Source organism: Aspergillus pseudotamarii (assembly GCF_009193445.1).
Source record: "Aspergillus pseudotamarii strain CBS 117625 unplaced genomic scaffold BDV38scaffold_3, whole genome shotgun sequence".
Classification (NCBI taxonomy): Eukaryota; Fungi; Ascomycota; class Eurotiomycetes; order Eurotiales; family Aspergillaceae; genus Aspergillus; species Aspergillus pseudotamarii.
Window position 1 is genome coordinate 952,570 of NW_022475017.1, and position 20,466 is coordinate 973,035.

Genomic DNA, 20,466 nt, shown 5'->3' on the forward strand with positions numbered 1-20,466 from the left:
TCCCTGACTAGTATTTAGTATACCAGCCCTTTGCCTGAATAACTGCCTCAACACGCCTAGACATAGACTCTACCAACCTATTAAAAAAATCCTCAGATATCTCATTCCACGCGCGCTCTATTAAAGCGCTAAAACGCGCTTTTAAAGCTTCTTCGGTGCCTTCAAATATCTCTATCTCAGGATCAAGCTGATATATCATTTCTTTCAGCTTTGACCAGGCGTGTTCAATAGGGTTAAGATCAGGCGAGTAAGGCGGCCAATCGATAGTAGAAATCCCTATATCCTGGAACCAACGTTTAACCTTGTTGGCTGTATGTATAGGAGCGTTGTCATGCATGAATTCTAGACCAGGTTCCCATATAGAATAGAGATTATCTTCCAGAATCTTGAGATAGCTCTCTGCAGAGTAGCCACATCGTTGGGAGTCAGGATCACGCGCCATTATATTAATATCTGAGCAAGAACTACCCCAAAACGCTGCCCAGATCATAATAGATAGACCTTTAGACTTGCTATATGGGATAATATACTCTTTTTTCCACTTCTCTCCTAACCGATTGAGTCTAAAGCACCATTTCTGACGCTTTCTCTTTCCTAATTCAACCGAGCATTCGTCTGACCAGATAATATTGCGCCACTGCTCAACACTCCAGTTCCGGTGGGCTAACGCCCATTCTAAACGCTTCTTAGCATGCTCCTCTTTCAGTTTAGGCCTTTTTTGAGCGCGCCAGTGGCCATATCCTGAAGCCTTAAACAGTCTAAGAAAGGTAGAGTTGGAGACAGTTGTCCCACTTCGACGGCGTAGTTCATCGTAGGTAATAAAGGGATCGGACTGTATAATGGCTAGAATCCTGCGTTTATCGTGTTTATCAAGCACAGTAGGCCTGCCTGCTCGATTTACCGATTTCCCATTGTTTCGGAGCGATTTTTTTTCAATGGTATACTGAACGGTTGACGCAGGAATTTGAAGCGATTCTCCAATTTTAGCTTGAGAAATCCCTGTATAAGCTAAACCACATATAAAACCCCTAGTATAGGGACTTAATTCGGATTTCTTTATCCTATTCGGGTCTATTACCCCTAGAGGCGTTCTAGGAGCCATTTGTTGAAGAAATAAGAAATAGGTAGAAAAAACGCGTGGTCGCGGATGACGCGTTTTACACGGAAACTTTAGGTGGGGACTGTAAATAGGTTAGGTAATGAATTTACGGAACCCACCACCAACCATTTCGGGGTTTTGCAAAAACCAAGATCGAGTGAAAGTTGCATACCTCTCAGGGTCCCGCGGTCCCGAAACAGATTCAGCTAGTGTATTTTACCCGACGCTATGGAAATTTCAATGTCACCTTAACGGTTATCAGATCATCTGATAGGGTTAAGGTGATCATGCACATGGCAGTCAGAAGGGATAGAGGGGATACTACCGTGTAGTAGTATGTAAAATTGTGACGACAATGGATACTCTCGCGTAATACCTGGCAAGCCTGCAGAGACAGAATCTTCACCGGACGGGAAGCCAGGTCGGGTTAGGGGACTGGAACGGACCCCAGGCTAACAGTAACAGGGATCACTCAAAGAGACACCACGGTAGCTTCTCGTCGATTCCCCTTTGCTGCGGTCAATTGCACGCATCGAGACTGCAATTGTCTAGGATGCCGGCATCTGAGATTTTGAATAGCAATCAGCCAGAAGGCACCCCGGAAGAGAAAGGACGAGGGCGAGCAGTTGTATGAACCATCTACCATCTCGCCAGGCCGTCGCTGGCAATGACTGACGGAGCATAGATCGAACATGTCTCGAAGTCCGTTCCTAAGGGCAAGGATATCAAGACCTTGTTCACCTTCATCCGCCTGTTATTCTCGCTGAACTACACCGCACTTGATATGCTGCTCATGGTGGTGGGAACCTTTTTTGCCATTGCTGCAGGAGTTCCGGAGCCATTGCTTGGTATCGTGCTGGGTCAACTGATCAATGAGCTTAATACGGTCGCCTGTTCCGCAACGCAGTACAATCCCTCCTCCGTCCGCACCAAAGTCCTGTACCTGATCTACATTACGATCTTCAATTTCGTGAGCATCTACATATATGCGGCATGCTGGGCACTCGTCAGCGAGCGGCTGGCTCGTCGCTATCGCAAGGCATACTTCCGAAGCGTGGTCCGCCAGGAGGCAGCATTTCACGATAGTCTACCCTCAGGTCAGGTCATCTCCCGACTGGTCAGTGATATTGAGACAGTACAGTCCGGAACGTCCGAGAAAGTGGGTATCTATATGGCGACCCTGTCGTACTTCGTTACGGCGTATATCGTGGCGTTTATAAAAGTCCCAGTGATCGCGGGCATTCTTATTGCCATCGTACCATGTTTCTTTGCGATGGCTCTCGTTGGCGGCCACCTCACCTCCCGGTATGGGAGCCGCGTGGGCAAACACATCGACCTGGCTACCTCCATCGCATCGTCCAGTCTGTCCCATCTCAAGATTGTGCATGCCTTCAATGCGCACCAACGTTTAGAGGATCTCTTCTCCTCGCACCTGTCGAACTCCCAGAAGGACGCGCTGAAAAAGGCGGCGGTGCATGCGGCGCAGATGGGTACACTGTTCTTTGTGGTCTACTCATCTAATGCACTAGCCTACTGGAAAGGAGCACATTTGATAGCGGACTCAATCGACGGCCGCAATTCCGGTGTCTCCGTGGGCGCTGTATATACCGTGATATTTATTCTCATCGATGGTAAGCTATCTACCGACTCGACAGGTCGTTTTCCACTGCTTGATTACCAACTAACGTGAAACAGCGTCATTCATCCTGAGCCAGGTTTCCCCTTATATGCATGTCTTCAGTGCCGCAGCAAGTGCTTCTGAGCGCCTGTTAGAAGTGATCAATCGCCCCTCCAATATCGACGGCACCTCCGACATGGGGACAAAGTGTGCCGATCTTCGCGAAGAAGAGATCAAATTCAACGACGTGCACTTTACGTATCCGGCTCGATCAGAGAACCCCGTCTTGCAGGGTATTACTTTTTCAATTCCTCCTAGACAGCATACTGCTATTGTTGGTCCCTCCGGAGGAGGCAAATCCACTATTGTCGCCCTCTTGGAACGATTCTACGACCCGTCTACAGGAAGTATCTGTATTGGCACACAGGATATTCGGCACGTTAACGTAGCTAATCTCCGAGGGCAAATGGGCTTTGTCCAGCAAGAGTCGCAGCTCTTGGACCGGTCAATCCTCGAGAATATCGCATATGGCCTGGTCGGGTCAGTCGAGCATGAAGACTTGGCTGAGGTGATCCTGGATATGAGTCTCACCGGCGTCGTGACTGAGATTCAATCAGGATGCACAGAAGAGGAAGTTCTCAGGAACTGTGATCCCAGAATCTCTGAGATTTTCAGACGGGCGAAAGTGGCAGCGGACAAAGCCAATGCTCTTTCGTTCATCGAAACACTGCAATTCGGGATAGCAACTAGTGTGGGCACCGCGGGTGGCCAGCTCAGTGGTGGCCAACGGCAACGCATTGCCCTCGCCACTGCCCTTGTTCGTGAGCCCAAACTGCTCATCCTGGATGAGGCCACAGCGGCACTCGATTCAATGAGCGAACAGCTGATTCAGGCCGTCCTGCTGAAGGTATCTGGAACTACCACGATCGTCTCTATCGCGCACCGCTTAGCGGCCATTAAGGATGCCGACCAAGTTGTGGTCATAGAGAAAGGCCATGTGGCAGAATATGGCTCTCCCCAGCAACTACTGGATAGTGGTGGCATGTATGCAAAGATGATTGGTTTGCAGAGAATGGACAATGCGGAGGCAGATGGGGCGAAGGCGTTAGCCAGCCGTACTAACACCCTTACTGGGTCCGAAACCTTGGAGCCAACTATTGACGAGAAAGCTGTCCTGCAGGAGAAGCAGGAAGTCGACTTGACAACGGATCAGCCATCAGGTGAAGCCAAGAGGACGTCTAATACCGTGCCCACACCCGAAGAAGAGATTCCGACTCGATCAAAGCGTCTTACCGCGAGAATATACTTCTCATTCATTCGCCCCAATCTGCTACTTATCATCGTAGGGCTGGGTATGTCCGTAATTATCGGCGGGAGCTACAGTGCAAACGCAATTCTGTTTGGCAATACTGTCGGAGGACTTAGCCCATGCAAGGGCACACCTAACATCCGACACAGTGGGAACTTGTTTGGCCTTATGTTTTTCATTGTGGGGCTTATCGAGCTTTTTGCAAACATTATTGGTGGATGCGCGTATGGATGGGCTGCAGACCAGACATTATATCGTGTCCGCGTGGCCTCACTTCGATCACTCCTGAGCCAGAGCTTGACATGGCATAGTACTGGTGGGCGAAGTCCGGGAACACTTATTGCATATATTACAGGAGACGCGTCGGCTATTAGTGGCCTGACCGGAACTACTATTGGACTTCTCCTCGCGACCACTGTGAATCTCTTTGCGGGTATAATCATCTCGTTCATCGTGGCATGGAAAATATCCATCGTGCTGGTGCCCACAATACCAGTTCTCCTATTAGCTGGGGTCATGAAACTGCGAGTGCAGAGTCAATTTGCCGAACGGCACAAGAAGGCATTCTCCCGGGCCACGGAGATTACAATCGAAGCGCTTGGGAACTTGCGTTTCGTTGCCGGATTCTCGCTGGAGAAACAGCTCTACCGGGAGTTCCTATTCTCCATCCAGGGACCATACCAAAGGACCATGAAGGCCATTACCTGGGGAAACTTCTGGTTGGCAGCGGCATTTAGTGTTAGTAACCTTATCAGCGCCCTTGCGTACTGGTGGGGCTCTAAACAGATTGCCTCGGGACTATACTCCCAGTTGCAGTTCTTCATTGTGTTGCCGGCTTTACTGTTCAGCACTCAGTCATGCGGCCAGATGTTAGCCTTGGCCCCTGATCTGTCGAAGGCAGGGAAGGCGGCATCGCGGATCGTTGACCTCGTGAGTACACACTCCAACGAACGGGAATTCGGCGGTGGCGATATCCATCGGGCCCTGATGCCTGGACCAGGAAAGTCGGATGCGGACATCGAGGCGAATGAGCGTTCCGAATCTGCGTCCTGTGGAACTGGCCAAATGCCAGTGGGTGCAGAGCTCCGGGACGTGGAGTTCTCATACCCTACATCACCCGATACCCCCGTCCTCAAGGGCTTGACCGTTAGATTTGAACCAGGGCGATTCTACGCACTCGTTGGGCCGAGTGGCTCCGGTAAATCTACTATCTTTGCTATGTTAGAACGTTTCTACTATCCCTCTGCTGGATCGATTGTCATCAACGGCCAGGATGTGACCCGTGTCTTGTCGACCAGCTTTCGGGACGACATTGCTATTGTTCCTCAAGAGAATGTGCTTTTTGAGGGAACCGTGGCGTTCAATATTGCCCTGGGGGCGAGGCCGGGGCATACGCCAACACAGGCCGAGATTGAGGAGGCGTGTAAACTGGCTCACATTCACGAGGTGATCGCGGAGCTGCCTCAGGGGTACGAGACGATCTGTACAAATGCCGGGAAGCAGTTCTCCGGAGGGCAACGGCAGCGTCTCTCGATTGCCAGGGCCTTGATCCGCAAGCCCCGCCTCTTACTGCTCGATGAATCCACGAGTGCTCTGGATGGTGAGTCGGAAGGCAAAATTCAAGACGCCTTGTCCGGATTTATGGGCAAGACTACTGTTGTTGCCATTGCGCATCGTTTGCGGACTATCTATCGCGCGGACCAGATTTTCCTTATCCAGGGGGGTCGGTGTGTGGACCGTGGGACTCATACGGAGCTGATTGAGCGGAGTGAGATGTATCGCGAGAGTGTGCTGCATCAGTCGCTCGATGTCTGATGCCTAGAAGCTATTAGGTAGACTAATAACATAGAAGTTAGGAGATGTTATTCTGCATAGAAACATGGTTTATACGATCATAGGATACAATCACAGGTACTTATTATAGCTAGGTAGAATTAGAACTATACACGGTGGTGATGTATACAGACACCGCATCAAGGTTGAGAGACGATCAAATCAGGAAACAGGCGATCAATGATAGAAGGAGCGATTGTCTCGATCGCAGGAGATGTAAACTGTACGTACGCACACACACCGTAGCTCTGAAGAGGAAGACCTTTCCCAGAGCCTGCGCTTCCCACCTCCCATCCCACCCTAAAGCATCACACCCTTATTCTGCTTCTGGTCCACATTCAAATTCTTCCACACGGCAATACATGGGAAGCCCAGCGCAATAACAGCGGTAGTGGCTATGCAACTGTACTTCTGGCTGTCACCCCACGCATTGTTGATGGCAGTGCGCACTTCCGACCCCATGGGATATGTCATCTGAGTGAGATAGCCGCCGAGATAGATGTCAGCCCAGTCACCCTTAGCGTCTAGGGGTAATCCGTCCTGGAGTCTTTTGGGAAAGACGTTGGTGTAAACTGCAGACGCGATGGCGCTGCCCGCCGCGCCACCTAAACTGGCGAAAAGCCCTAGGATCGAAAGCATCATTGGGACGCCGTCGTGATCAGCGGCGCTCATTACTGCCATGTCTTGCCCAATAACTAATGTGCCTCCAGCAAATGCGATAAAGATCTGACACATGACAATATAGCCTATGTTGTCGTGCTCCCCGCGGAAATGGATCATTAATCCGGAGCCAAGTAGCATCAAAGGGAGGCCGAAGTAAAGACACGCATTTTTGAAATGTCTCGTTTGTCGGATATAGATCCCGAACAGCGGGGCCCAGAAGCAGGACCCCACATTGTATATCTGGTTCATATACCCTCCATTCGAGACGCTGAGGTTGTAGACTACCATGCAGAAATTGAGAAAGTAGAGATCCCAGGCCATATAGCCAAGATTAAGTAGCGCGGAAAGTATGCAGGCACCGAGAACCGTCCGCTGCTTGAGCAGGTCGTATCGGATGAATTGCTTGCGAGCGAAGAACCGCTCCCACGCAACAAAGACAAAGAAAAGGCAAAACCCAATGACTAGCATAGCGATAAATGTGGCCGATTTGTATTGTGCGCGTCCGTAGGTGGTAAGGCTGAAGGGGAGAAGGAGCAGGATAAATGTTGCCATTAACAAGACCGCACCAATTACTAGTATCAAATCAAGAAATAAATTAGCATGGAAGGACCTTCAGGTAACAGGAGAGCGTACTAACCGTCGAACTCATGAATGTAATGCTTAATCGATTGGATCCAGGTACGATCGTTGTGTGTTTTCTGATATAGGCCCATCTTTTGTGCCTTTCGTTCGTAGAACTTAAAAACGAGCGCGAGGGGCAGGAAGACAAAGGGAAAGATGATCGCAAATGCGCCGTACGCCCAGCGCCATGTTGTCATACTCAAGAAGGACTGGGCGGCCAATGGGCCCGTAAACGAGGTACAGATAAACGGTGTATTCGAGAATGCAAATGCAAATGCCCGGTTCCGCAGACCCGAGGTGTCGGCAAGGAAGACATCGAGAATCAGGTAGATTGCATTGTATCCAACCCAGTACATCACGTATCCCGCCGCGTAGCCACTCGGCCCGGTACAAGATGCGAGCACAATAATACCCAACAGGAAAAGACCGGTAAATACCAGCATCCCCTCCGCTCGGCCCCAGATATTCAGTATCTTTGCGATAGGGAGCTTCATCACACCACCGACAACTGTGGCTAGGATGGAGGCGGTTGAGATTTCAGGGGCAGTCTTAAAATTGGCGTACGCATTGACAAGCACATTGTTGCCAATTGCCGAATGGAATGCTAGCATGAAGAAGCACACCCAAATCCTAAAGTGCAACGGCGGTTATTAGCCCATTTGCTTCAGATATCGCCCGAAGGAAAGCTTGAGACGTCCATACCAGGCATATATTCCCCACAGAGCAGATTTGCTCCAAACTAGTGCTGCCGCTTCGGCCTTCTTGACACCAGCCGCTTCACTGTCAGTAAGGTCTGTCGTCCTTTCTTGCAACTCCTTCGCATCTGGGCTCGGTAGGCTAGGCTTCTCGGGATCTGCTGCAGGTGCGGTAGTCACCTGGTCCCGAGATGCATCCGGGGCAAGCTGGGTATGATTGAGCGAAGGCAGATTCATCATAATGGATTCCGGTGTTGACAGCCGAAAATCGAACTTTATGAGAAAGAAGGCAGCAATATGTTTACGCGAAACCCATAATCCAGCCGTACAGCAGCAATATGTATGCAAAAGGAAGACACAGGTATGATCCGGCTACGGTTGTGCCAGTGACTACTAGCTGTGCACTAGAGTTGAGCGCTACGACAATAGGGCGAGAAATTTTTTCATCGGCGTGGTCCGGGACTGCAACCACGCGACATCAAGATTTGACCGACCGACAAGACTAGCTAGTTGTGATGAAAGCAAGGAATTGAAAATTACCGGTACAGGAAGATATCCAATCTTAGGAACAGAGGGACGATGCTACGTTATGCTATCCAACACGTGAATTGATATCATCCACAATTCAAGCTGGAATAGAAGATTCTGGGCATATGAATGTGTCAACAACCCTGCCAATCCACACTACGACTCAGCCGTGTCTATATAAGCCCTCTTGGCGCACAGACGGTATAAGCGGACCGTGAACTCCATAGGAAATGCTTCGAAAGCTACGATTCTGGGTATCGTAGCCGCCAATGCCCGAAGATGGGTACGTACCAAAGCCTCAGCTAGCGCAATAATTCACGTATCGTATGATAGACGTGTGACCAGGCGAAATACACATGTAATACCGGGATCATAGCCAGAGCTTGGCGGGAAGTGGACATAACTGGGGACTAGCTAAATCAGGGCCCAGGGACCCTTGTTGCAGCCGGGACCGCCAATCAGTTTATCATATCAGATAGCAAGGAGTGGACCAACAACCCCTATCAATCTAATCTGATAACTCCCAACTAATGTGTCCCAAGCTCTACTAGGAATCATGCCCGCCACTAGTGCCGCAGCGATGTAACGCTGGATAAAAAACCTAGCGTTTCCTGTGGACATTAGCAGCTCTGTTGATGGAGAATCTTTCCACGTTAGCGTGGATCCGATAGCAAGACAATTTAGCGTACGTCTGGTATCAATCCGCTGATTGCTAACCCTGGTATCGGCCCTAATGAGTCTCTTCACTCCGTAAAGCTCTACATGAAACTGCCAGCGCCCACTTCAAAGGAAACTAAGCACCATAGGGAGACTTTTCTCTTTGCCGTTTGTACTAGAATGTCATCCAAGAGTAGCGTTTAGATCTACTAGGTATATGGTCATTTGGGGGTTCTCCAATGGGGCTGGTTGGAAACAGCGAACTACGTGGAATTTGTAGTGAGTTGCGCCATGACGGTTCGGTGAAATGGCGAACACAAGTCGAATCGGATGCTTCGCTCTATTGGACTTACTGGAGGCCACATTGGGAAGGATGTGATGACCAATTTCCTGAATTGACGGCGCTACCGGAAAATATTGCAAGTACTCGGTGCTGCCAAGATTTGATGTCTCGGACAAGATCCATTTTCCTGCTGCTTTACAGATACTATATACCGTGTAAGTTTCGACGTTTCCAGGGGTTTTGAAAATTACCACCAATACGCCAAGGCATCAGGGTCCGAATTCCAGCATCATTCGACTCCATGCTACGAACACACCCTCTACCAACGGAAAGCGGCAAATACTGTTCGTTCTTCATAGGGGCCTCTTGCTCCCGGTTGCTACTCTTACCAACGGCCGCAGGAACGAGGGCGTGACGCTAGGCAATGGGTGGGGATTACAGTTTCCGCGCCTAACTCGGAAGTAAGACTGCGTAGTGGTGAGTGATGGCGACGGACGGTCGAGTGATATACAGTTTCACAGAGGGGGACTTAGTTAGCTCTCATCTTTGATATCTTGTAACAGCAAGCGAGTACACAATCTTTGGCGATAGTTAGAATACCCCCCCTTTCACGAGTCTAAAATGTCACCAGAGGTAAAGGCACTACCCGATCTGCAACCAGCAGCGCAGTGGCGACAGATGCAACTCCCGGTCACTAGACGTCCAACGCCGCCGACAGATTGCGCCCATGGCCTGACTATTGATCGTAGTATGAAACGATTGGAAATCGGTCGTTTAAACTACCTGCACAATGAACGCGGCACAGAGTCCCTGATCCAGAATTACACTCGCGCGATCATGGCTGTGACTGGTCAGAATCACATTGCGTTTTGGATAACTGCAGACGACGAAGGATCGACTGCCAAACGTGGTGTAGTCATAGCAAAATGTGGAACAGACGATACCATGCCAGAGTGGGAAGCGTTCGAGGCCACCTTGGAGGATTGTACCGAGAGGTCAGAGACAGTGGAGTTTGGGCTCTGGCTCATGCGTGCGGGAGAAATTGACATTGATCTGGAGAGCTCTGTAAGTAGGAATTGTACGTCCCTCCACGTCAAGGCCCCTTGGCTAACAATTCGTCTACTTCTTACTAGGTCCGATTTGCGTTATACGTCAATCTTGAATCGTCGTGCGCAGAGTTCAAGTATCAAGCAGATCTGAAATGCGGAGCAGATATATCTAGCATTGGTCGGCAGATGGAGGTATACTTAGAATGTATTGAAGGAGAAGAGGATGGTACACAATTCTGGACCAGGGAACTACAAGACTTCGTCACTATCCCAGAAAGGCAATTTCCAACTCTCTCTTGTGAACGCGTGACAGTCACATCAACGACTCTTCCTATTCTGTCGCAAAGCCTTGCCATGGGGACAACTTGGGAAGAGCTCGAGTCTCTAGCACAACGACTCCAGCTGCAGTCAATGGCTTCGGTGGTTCGTGCAGCGTTTGCATATACCCTCGCCGAATACCTCGAGTCCGATAAGGTGCTAATAGGGGAGAGAGTTTCGGTGGACGTCGAGCCAACACAACCGGACACAGCTATACCTGTCCCAATCTTTGTTTCTCAGCCTACAGCTGAAGACTTGATACGCCAGATTGATAATTCTCTCACGAGGATAGCCAGAGTGCAGAATGTGTCCCCAGATTGTCTTCTGGAAATTCTTAATTGCCCTTCATCCCAGGTCCCGTACAATGCCTTCTTTACGTACCATCAGGAGGTGGGATCCGATGAGGGCGAAAGGGCTGAAGAAGATGGTACAAGATCGGAATTTTCAATAGTCTCTATTGGGTTAAGCCTTGAACATTCAAAGCAAGGAATGCCGTCTTGCACTCTTTCCGCTAGACAGGATTTGATGGATGCATCTCACCTGGAGCTGGTATTGCGCCATATAGACGCCTTGGTGACGGCCATACTTGCTCGGCCCACTGAATCACTTCAGGACCTGACCCAGGCATTTCCAGAAGACCTTCTTTCCTCACACTCACCACTGGTAAGTGAGAAGCTCCGACAGGCCCCTCACCTATCCCCTTCTCATTGGGTCGACCACTGGGCGGCGTCGAATCCCAGCTGGGTTGCCTTGGATGTCATAGAAGCAATTAGCGACGATGATGTACTATCCAAGAAATGGACGTACGGTGAGCTTTCTGAGACATCTAATTGGCTCTGCACATGGCTCGCCAACCAAGGCTGGTGCAATCGAGTCATCGCGGTTTGTCTAGGCCGCTCATTCATAGCGTACGCACTGGTACTTGCCATCTGGAAAAGCGGTAATTGCTACGTTCCCATCGCGGAAGATCTTCCTGAGACTCGCCAGATGTTTTTGTTAAGCGACAGTGGTGCTACTGCCCTATTTACCGAAAAGGATACTGCGACAAGCCTCATACCTCCAGACAACTGCCGGGTGATCGATATCAACGATCACCGATTCCTTGAAGAGCTGGACAACGCTGAAGCATTAACAATTGTCACTGCAAAACCAACTGATAACTGTTACCTTCTCTATACCTCTGGATCTACTGGGATGCCTAAAGGAGTCCTCGTCAGCCGGGGAAATCTATCCGCCTTTACTGAAGCCCAGTCGGAGTATATCTGCCGGGATGTGCCAGACACCCTGGAATTGAAGGGCAAGGGCAGCTATCTCGCGCACGCTAGTCGAGCCTTTGATGTGCACATCTGCGAGATGGTGCTAGGCTGGCGCCATGGGCTTCGCCTGGTCACCGCACCACGGACCATGATTCTGGATAATTTACTACAGGTTCTCAGACGATTTAGGATAACCCATGCCGGGTTCGTGCCCTCCCTCCTCGAACACACAGGGGTGAGCGCCGAGCAGTTACCTGACCTGCGATATCTGGGAGTTGGAGGGGAGAAGATCTCGGAAACGATCATTGAAAGGTTCGTCGGCAAACCATGTATTGCGCTGGTAAACGCATACGGCCCTACTGAAGTCACAATCGGGATGTCTAGCCACACGGTCACAGCAACATCTACAGTGCGCAATATTGGGACCGCCGTGGGCAACATCACGATTCACGTTTTTGAGCTGGAAACAACAAATTATGTCAAGAGAGGTCAGGCAGGAGAGCTCTGCGTGACAGGGGACTTAGTTGCGAATGGTTACCACTGCAGGCCCGATGCGCAAGGCTTTACCGAATATCGCGGCCAACGAATGTATCGTACTGGGGATATAGTACGTTTGATGGCGAATAACTGTATTGAGTACCTGGGCCGACGGGATAGTCAAGCCAAAGTCCGTGGCCAACGTCTGGAGCTCGAGGAGGTATCCATAGCCGTCCGTCGATGTGCGGATCGCCCAGTAAATGTTACTTCGATGGTGACCCCTTCCCCGATCACAAAACGTCCGCAGTTGGTGGCCTTCATAAGCCCTTCGAGTGATCGACCGGGCGATCTTAAAACGCAGCCAGCGTTTTTAAAGGCTGAATACCAGGCCTGGGTACCGGGAATTCTAGAGCGTTGCCGTGAAGAACTGCCAGTCTATATGGTTCCTAGTGTTTTGCTGCCCGTCAGCTTCATACCCATCCAGATCTCGGGTAAAGCTGACAATCGCCGTCTGGTGGCTCTTTATGAAAGGATCCCGGCATCGGACCTCCTCCTGCAAACCCGAATGTCCGCGGCCAGGGTGCCCGAGCCAGACTTACATGCTGGTTCTGCGTCATTGACGACAAATGAAGAGAAGATTCGTGACATCCTTTGCTCGGTAGTGTCAATAGACCGCAGCACGGTGACGAAGACAACCAGTATTTTTCAATTAGGAATTGATAGTCTCAGTTCTCTTAGCGTCGCTGCTAAGATGCGAGAGGCGGGCTACCAGTGTGCAGCGGCGGATATCCTTGGTAACCCTACGCTGGCACAGCTAGCATCTTTGCCACTTTCTCGTGCAGGCGGCGACCTGCAGTCTAGCAAGTATTTGTCGACGGACCAGCTAGCTGAAGCTTCGCGCCGCTTGGAGTACCTTGATCAATCCTTCCGAAAGTTGCAAAAGAACATTCCAAACTCCTCGATTGCTGTCGTCCGACCGTGTTTGCCCCTTCAGGCGAGTCTTGTGTCCAGCTCCATGGGTAGTCTGAGCGCTCTGTATGTCAATCATATCATGTGTCGAATAGGTCCCGACATTGTGCTACCGGAGTTGAGGTTAGCATTTCAAGATCTGATACATGAGAACGAAATATTGCGCACATGCTTTCATGTCATGGACGACAAGGTCATCCAAGTGGTCCTGAAGCCTCGGGCGGCAAAGATATCTTGGGAACAGGTTGCTGTTGCGGACGAAGAAGCGGCCCAAGTCTATTTCAGAAATCGGCAAACCGAAGTCGCAACCAGGATCATTCGCAAGATCGAGAGCGAAGCCCCACTTCATATTGTAGCTGCTGCGTCAAGCAACAATGCCCTGTCGGGGTGGTTGATGCTGTCCATTCACCATTCCATATTCGACGGTGCCAGTATGGACGTCTTGCTTGACCGGTTATACCATCACTACACTGGGAAGACAGCCTTGCACACCAGAGACCTCGCCCCTCTTTATAGGTATTTCGTCACAGCTCCCGAAGAAGCAGCCGAACGATTCTGGTCTAGCTACCTCACTGGCGCTCTTCCCACTATCGTGAAGACTGACAGTCCCTCTGATATCTCTTACAATATAATCACAGAGGAATTACCTTTCAAGCTTTCCATGATCTCTAAAGTTGCTTCCAAAATATCCACCACCACCGCGATTATCTTGGAAACCATCTGGGGAATCTCATTGGCAAGGTACTTGGTTGAGACGGATGTGATATTTGGCCGGATCATGAACGGCCGAAGCATACCGGTCGAGTCAGTTGAAGAGATGCTGATTCCCCTTGTGACTACTGTTCCCAGTCGACTTCAGCTTCCTTCTGGATTGTCTAGTCTAGTTGGCCTGATCAAGGCTCATACTCAGACTAGCCTCGCATCGCTACCGTATCAGCATACGGCACTCCGCGACATTCAGCGGTATGCGAAAGCCCCTGGCCCATTGTTCAACTCTATGTTTTCCTATATAGCAACTGCCCCAACATCACCCGCAAATGCGATGCTGGTGGAAATGGATAGCGTCATGCCGGCCGACTACCCCCTTGCGTTAGAAATCAAAGCGGAACCGGAGCCAGACACGGTGACTTTGCGGTTGAGAGTCACCCGTGGCTCTTGTCTCTCGGATAGCGGTCGAGGGCTGATCGACGTCATGTGCATCATTCTCCAAGGGTTGATTTCAAACGGGGATTTTATGGTTGAAAATGAAGGAAGATCCCGGCCACAGGAGCGAGACGAGTCAAAATGGGATGAAGCCTGCTGGACTGAATGGGAAACACAAATCCGCGCAGTCGTGTCTGAGATTACCGGGCTTCCTGAATCCCAGATTTCAAAGAATATTTCTTTCTTTGCATTGGGAGTTGACTCAGTTATTACAATCCGCATGGCTCGCCGCTTACAGGAAAAAGGCCTCAAAGCGTCGTCTAGTGATATTCTCCGGTATCCCTCGATTGGTGCTCTTCATAATTATCTGCAAAAGTGCAACGCTGTGCCATCCATAGCACCAGTGAAGGAGGACACTTCGGATCCCAGTATAAGCATTGACTTATTCGATGAAGACGACGGGATTGTCGAAACATACCGCTGTACACCTTTGCAGACAGCAATGATTGGCCAATGTCTGAGCTCTGAGGGCAAGGGTTATGTTCACCATCATGCAGTCATCTTAGACGACTCAGTCGATCTTGAACAGTTGGCAAGTGCGTGGCAAGAGGTTGTTGGAGTAGCAGATATTCTGCGAACGACATTCCACAGGGAGAAGGCGAGTCATTATTTCCAGGCTGCGGTCCATCAACACTCTCTTATACAATGGTTGCATCAACCTGCTGTCGAATCACTGTCTGAAGCGATTGAACAAATATCACAGCGTGTAGCATACCCCGACATCAAAAGCTTTCAGAGGCCGCCGTGGCTTGTCACAATCCTGACTGGGATCTCCCAACGGCTGATGGTTGTGACCATGCACCACTGCCTCTACGATGGCTTTTCTTTGCCACTGCTTTTTGAGTGTGTAGATAATGCGTATAGAGGTCTGTCAAACCACGTTGGGTCATTTGCCTCTGCAGCACGCAAGATCACAAGTACCGAGAAATCGTCCGTGAAATTCTGGGCTGAAACTGTCAAAGGCTACCGGTATTGTAAAGTGCCATTCCCACCAACTGCTGCAATAGAACCCTGTGTCCAATGGGCTGAGGCTACTGTGCAGACTCCTGTCACTACTTTGCAGCATCAATGCCGCTGTCTTGAAGTTACGTTGCAGACTGTTGCTCTTCTCGCCTTTGGTCGGTCCTTGGCGACACTGTTGGGCCAGCGGGATGTGATATTCGGTCATGTAGTTTCTGGACGAGGACTAAATATCGATGCTACAGCACCGATAATTGGTCCACTTTTCAACACAGTGCCGTTTCGCTTGGTACTTGATCCAATTCTTCAAAGTACCCGGTCAGTCTTGCGTCACATCCAACGCTTTTCTGCGGACGCCCAGAGTCATCAGCATGCACCACTGAGTGTAGTCCAGAAAGACTGGCGGCTAGATAACCAGAGTGAGGCTTCCTCATTGTTTGAGACTCTCTTTACTTTCAATAAATCAGGGAACCAAGACCCTACGTCCCTTTTCCAGCCGTACCTTTCTGATCGTGCACCAGACACTCCTCATTATAGATTGAATGTGGAATTTGAACAGAGGTCAGACTTTCTTGTTGTACGTGCATCGTCCCGTGATCTTCTATCAAATGGCGGCGATCTGGATGCCTGGTTACAGACCTTAGCTCGTGGTTTGGAGAATATCATTTCCCATCCGGATGCCCCCGTGCTGAGCTTTCCGTCTGAGCTCAGGGCTCTACCTCTGGCTACTGGTTCTATCCAGGATGCAGACAAACAGCCTACAGATATTCGAAGTCTAGAGCACCATGCTATAATCATCAAAGCAATTATCGCGATGGTTACCAAAACACCGATTGATCAGCTCCACGAGGACAGCAGCATTTTTGCGCTCGGCGTGGACTCTATCTTAGCCATAGATATCAGTGCTAAGAGCCGAGAGGCTGGACTAAAACTCTCAGTCAGTGACATCCTTCAGGGAAGAACGGTCCAAGGAATTGCGATGATTGCCGCCGACAAGATAAAAACACCCTCTGTCCTGCCGGAGAATATCACTGATGGCAGCAGATCTACTATCAGTGCAGATGCAAAACAACAAGCATTGACTGCCTTGTCTTTAGGGGAAGATGATGTCGAGGCCGTCTTGCCCTGTCTGAGTGGTCAGATGTTCTACATATCTTCTTGGCTCGGTAGCGGTCGACGACTGTGGGAATTTACATTTGCATTTACAAGCCGCGTCCGACTGGACCCAGAGAAATTAGAGCATGCCTGGCTACTGCTCCAAAGCCGACATAGCATTCTTCGAACATTATTTGCCGCCATTTCTGCAGTAGAGATAGTGCAGGTGGTATGCAAGCCGGCCAAGGCAAATAGAGGTCTTTGCGTGGAGAGTCAGCCATCTACGGGAAATCTCCAATCGGAAATCCAAGGCCTCACTCGCAAGATTACGTGCAGTCCGTCTGATCTCTTCACGCCTCCGGTTCGCCTTTGCCTAGTACAGCACACAGACTCGGACGTTCTTCTACTCACACTACATCACGCATTGTACGACGCCTGGACGATCCCGATGTTGATCGGAGACCTAGAGGCCTCGTACCTCAACACCCCCCTCGTACCCCATAGTAACTTCACGGCTTTTGTGCATCATGCCCAGCAGACAGCCGGTTCTAAACTTGCCGATGCTTACTGGAAGCCGGCAATCGAGGCTGGCCAGCGTACAGTGTTGGGAAGTAACATCCTCAGCGTCGGGAATCCCTCGCAACTCCTCTCATCTCAGCTCATTTACCCTCGAGATCTTAAGATTGTGGAAGATTGGTGCCACCAGATTGGTGTTTCCGTGCCCTGTCTTGTGTTACTAGCTGTCGGTCGTAGCTTGGCACGCATCGCAGATGTGACTCATCCTACTTTTGGTCTTTTTCAATCCGGGCGTTCAAGTGAATATCCGGAGATACACCGTGTAGCAGGTCCGACTGTGAATATGTTACCGTTTGTGATACCAGATGCCCTTACCCGCCCTCTGCTCGGGGCCCTCGAGGCTATACAGCATGATCTAGGCCAACGTGCTATCCATGACCAGACCAGTCTCCGTCAGCTCCGCCAGAGAATGAAGGAACTTGGCAACGACCCAGAATTCAATGTCCTTCTCAATATAGTCCTCAGTAAATCCACGGACAATTCAACCCGAGATGCGACTGATCCTCTTTTGACCCCGTTACCCATTGGTTTCGAGAATCACTTAATCGCTGAACGGCCGCTGGCCAGTGCAACGTCTGTTGACAAGTTCCAGTATCATTGGCTCCCTTGTGAGAAAAATATATACTTGGAGGTCAACTACAACGAAACCGGTGGTGAGCTGCATTGGAAGGTTGACTACGACGTAAACTCAATGACGACACTTGAGGCACAGACGCTTTTGGAAAGTATTGGACAGGAGGTGAATCACATTATAGGAGACTCGTGACTTAGGCCATGATACTTGCTCGACGAAGAGATGGACATGGTTGCGTGCGAGTGTAGTGGAATAAACACTTGCGGCCGGATAGAGGAAGTGATATCTTGTCTTATTTGCCTTCCAGAGATACTATGCATATGTAGAAGCCACGGAGCTTATTACGAGAACCAAGACGGACGTTGGGGGGTTACAGTTACGGGGGTCAGATTTTATATAGAATTAAGATAGTTTTCTGACCCCCTTGAAGCTTTGATTTTAGCTATCTTAAACTATATTTAAACTGGGAAGATTTTGAGATTCAATAAACTCTGAGTTATATTAAAATATTAATCTATTATGTAGCGAGACCTAGCGCAACAAATATTAATTGTGTCAGAGCGTTACCAAGCTCCGTCTTGTTTGCTCCACGAGGTCCAATAGCTCCCTCGAATCAATAGACGGAATACTGCATGGTTAGGTGGATAATCAGGGTGAATGAGGGCGTCAATCAACGCCCAAAAGCGCATTCTTCCTAGCCAAAACGGGACTTTCGAGGAGAGACTGGAGAGGTGAACTGGGAGGGCCGGATCCTGACTTCTATCCCAGAGGTTGCAGGTACTAGAGTATAGAAATTATAATGATCATCCACGGTTAAATAGAATCATCCTGGCTTCCCATTAGAGTTACAAGCTTATCACCGTGGAGGCGAAGGGATATTCTACAGCACAAAGTGACCAGGATTCCTCCATATCCATGTACCCTGCTTGGAAGAAGTCGGCGCACAAGCAATAATAAAGCCTTTGGTAGGAGAATGAACTATTTCCAGCTCCATAACCATATACGCGTTTAGACGACTCAATGCTAGTATGCTAGCATGCGTTAAGTTGTACATTCTTGCTCTATCAATTCCATCTCTCTGCTAGCTCTCAGAGCAACTTGTTTGGTACAATCGCCAGCCTTTTCGCCGATATAACCAAAGCGACACTTCCAAAATTTCCACCTTTTAAGGCACACCACATTGGTGCCATGATATAGAGATCCTGTTGCAGCCGAGAGGCATTCATCATGGCCTCCTGTCCCATGAATCGCTGCCTCGTAGAGGTATACACCACTGTGCTTGATCCATTCTGCTGCGGCTCTGACATGAAATCCGCTCCCGAGAATCTCAGACGGCTCTTCAAGGGCTTCCCGGAGTTCCCATATACCAAAGACGGTCCATGATATTGCGTCGAGCTTAAGAAGTCGCGCGGCAAACGCATTCAAATTAATCCACTTCTCTGCCTCATGACTTTCAATGGGGCCCTCAGTGGATGGGGGTGCTATTCGTGTGAGCAATGACCCAAGGAAAGGCTAATTATTAAACTCACCAACCCAAGCTTCTCTCATGCTGGGACCGAGCAAAGGTAGATCCGCCCAGAGACGAATAGTCGACTATACATAGTCAATACTTAGACCAAGTGCATTTTGTAATTAACATGATGTAGAGATAGCCCACCTGCCAAATATCAACGCTCAATGGAGGCAAGAGTGTAAGAGCCTCCACAAGGTCTACCATGCGGTCTTGAAAGGGGTGAGTGTGGGGAACTTGCCGGGCAAGACGGATAAAGACATCCCACACCAGCCAGAGAAATTCCTCAAGTTCGTCCTCCTGGACTTCTTCATGTGCTTTCTTTGAGTGCCTTGCGGGATTAAGCTTGTCAATTTCCTCCGTAGCTACTCGAATAGAATCCGCATCGCAGCTATGAAGAAGACCTTCGAGAGTATGAATCACTTTTTGTTCAACAACGTCTGTGTCCTCATGGATGAGGGTTTGTAAGGAGAGGCTGATCGACATTGTTAACAATTCTTCCTCTCGTTCCAGGGGTGAAAATATGTGTCTCGACTTTTGCTCAAGAAAAGGTTTCAGAGCACGCGAATTGTCGGTTGTCTGGGCTCACGGGTAGACCTTTGTAGTTTGGTATTGGACTAGGCTCTATGAAGGTTCCGACAGCCCAGACAGCGACACTCCAAACCTTGATGTTGTAATCACAATTGTCTAGAGCGCCTAGAAACAGGAAATACCCTTAGCGAATCCACAGTGGTTGAGATCATAGCATTCATGTTGGTAAATATCGGCGGTAACCCAGCTATCTAACCTTAATTGCCTTTGCGCAGAATGAGGCCTAAGACACGACAAGCCCAAGAAATTAAGTTATAAATTCACCAATAGTTGTTTCATCCAGACCCACCACTCCTCAGCTGTCGTTGGGGTGGCCTGTCATCAAGGCACTACCGGAAACCCGATAGGCGACGAAATCACTCCGAAATCCAACTGTTTCGATCTGATGTAACCTCTTGTCTCCCATGGGATCGCGTTTGGCTAGAAGTTTGCGACGGTGTGGCATTGGATCAGGGCTTGGCTATGGCAGGATCGACGAGACCCACAGACAATGTTTTCCAGACCGTTTAACCTCGAAATTTTATTGCCTAAAGTGCTTGGCATGTCGAGGATATTACTACATCGAGGTATTCGTCTGCTAAC

The 20,466-nt window shown here is 49.7% G+C and overlaps 4 protein-coding genes across 4 annotated transcripts; 2 read left to right on the forward strand and 2 right to left on the reverse strand.

Moving 5' to 3' along the window:
• Positions 1 to 1,381: 1,381 nt before the first annotated feature.
• On the forward strand, positions 1,382 to 5,841 carry BDV38DRAFT_293521 (ABC transporter ATP-binding protein; the record flags this gene model as incomplete). Its single annotated transcript, XM_032062272.1, has 3 exons — positions 1,382 to 1,727; positions 1,785 to 2,730; positions 2,795 to 5,841. Exons 1-3 carry the CDS (start codon positions 1,653 to 1,655, stop codon positions 5,839 to 5,841), a joined length of 4,068 nt encoding a protein of 1,355 aa, XP_031919140.1. The 5' UTR covers positions 1,382 to 1,652.
• A 318-nt stretch (positions 5,842 to 6,159) lies between these two features.
• BDV38DRAFT_293523 (major facilitator superfamily domain-containing protein) lies at positions 6,160 to 8,078 on the reverse strand (the record flags this gene model as incomplete). The annotated part of the gene is made up of 3 exons (XM_032062273.1): positions 6,160 to 7,094; positions 7,160 to 7,773; positions 7,846 to 8,078. 3 exons carry the CDS (start codon positions 8,076 to 8,078, stop codon positions 6,160 to 6,162), a joined length of 1,782 nt encoding a protein of 593 aa, XP_031919141.1.
• A 1,849-nt stretch (positions 8,079 to 9,927) lies between these two features.
• On the forward strand, positions 9,928 to 17,975 carry BDV38DRAFT_277885 (uncharacterized protein; the record flags this gene model as incomplete). Its single annotated transcript, XM_032058587.1, has 2 exons — positions 9,928 to 10,371; positions 10,440 to 17,975. The coding sequence occupies 2 exons, from the start codon at positions 9,928 to 9,930 to the stop codon at positions 17,973 to 17,975; spliced, it is 7,980 nt and encodes a 2,659-aa protein (XP_031919142.1).
• An 849-nt stretch (positions 17,976 to 18,824) lies between these two features.
• On the reverse strand, positions 18,825 to 19,779 carry BDV38DRAFT_277886 (DUF3632 domain-containing protein; the record flags this gene model as incomplete). Its single annotated transcript, XM_032058588.1, has 3 exons — positions 18,825 to 19,264; positions 19,313 to 19,376; positions 19,441 to 19,779. The coding sequence occupies 3 exons, from the start codon at positions 19,777 to 19,779 to the stop codon at positions 18,825 to 18,827; spliced, it is 843 nt and encodes a 280-aa protein (XP_031919143.1).
• Between the last annotated feature and the right edge of the window lie 687 nt (positions 19,780 to 20,466).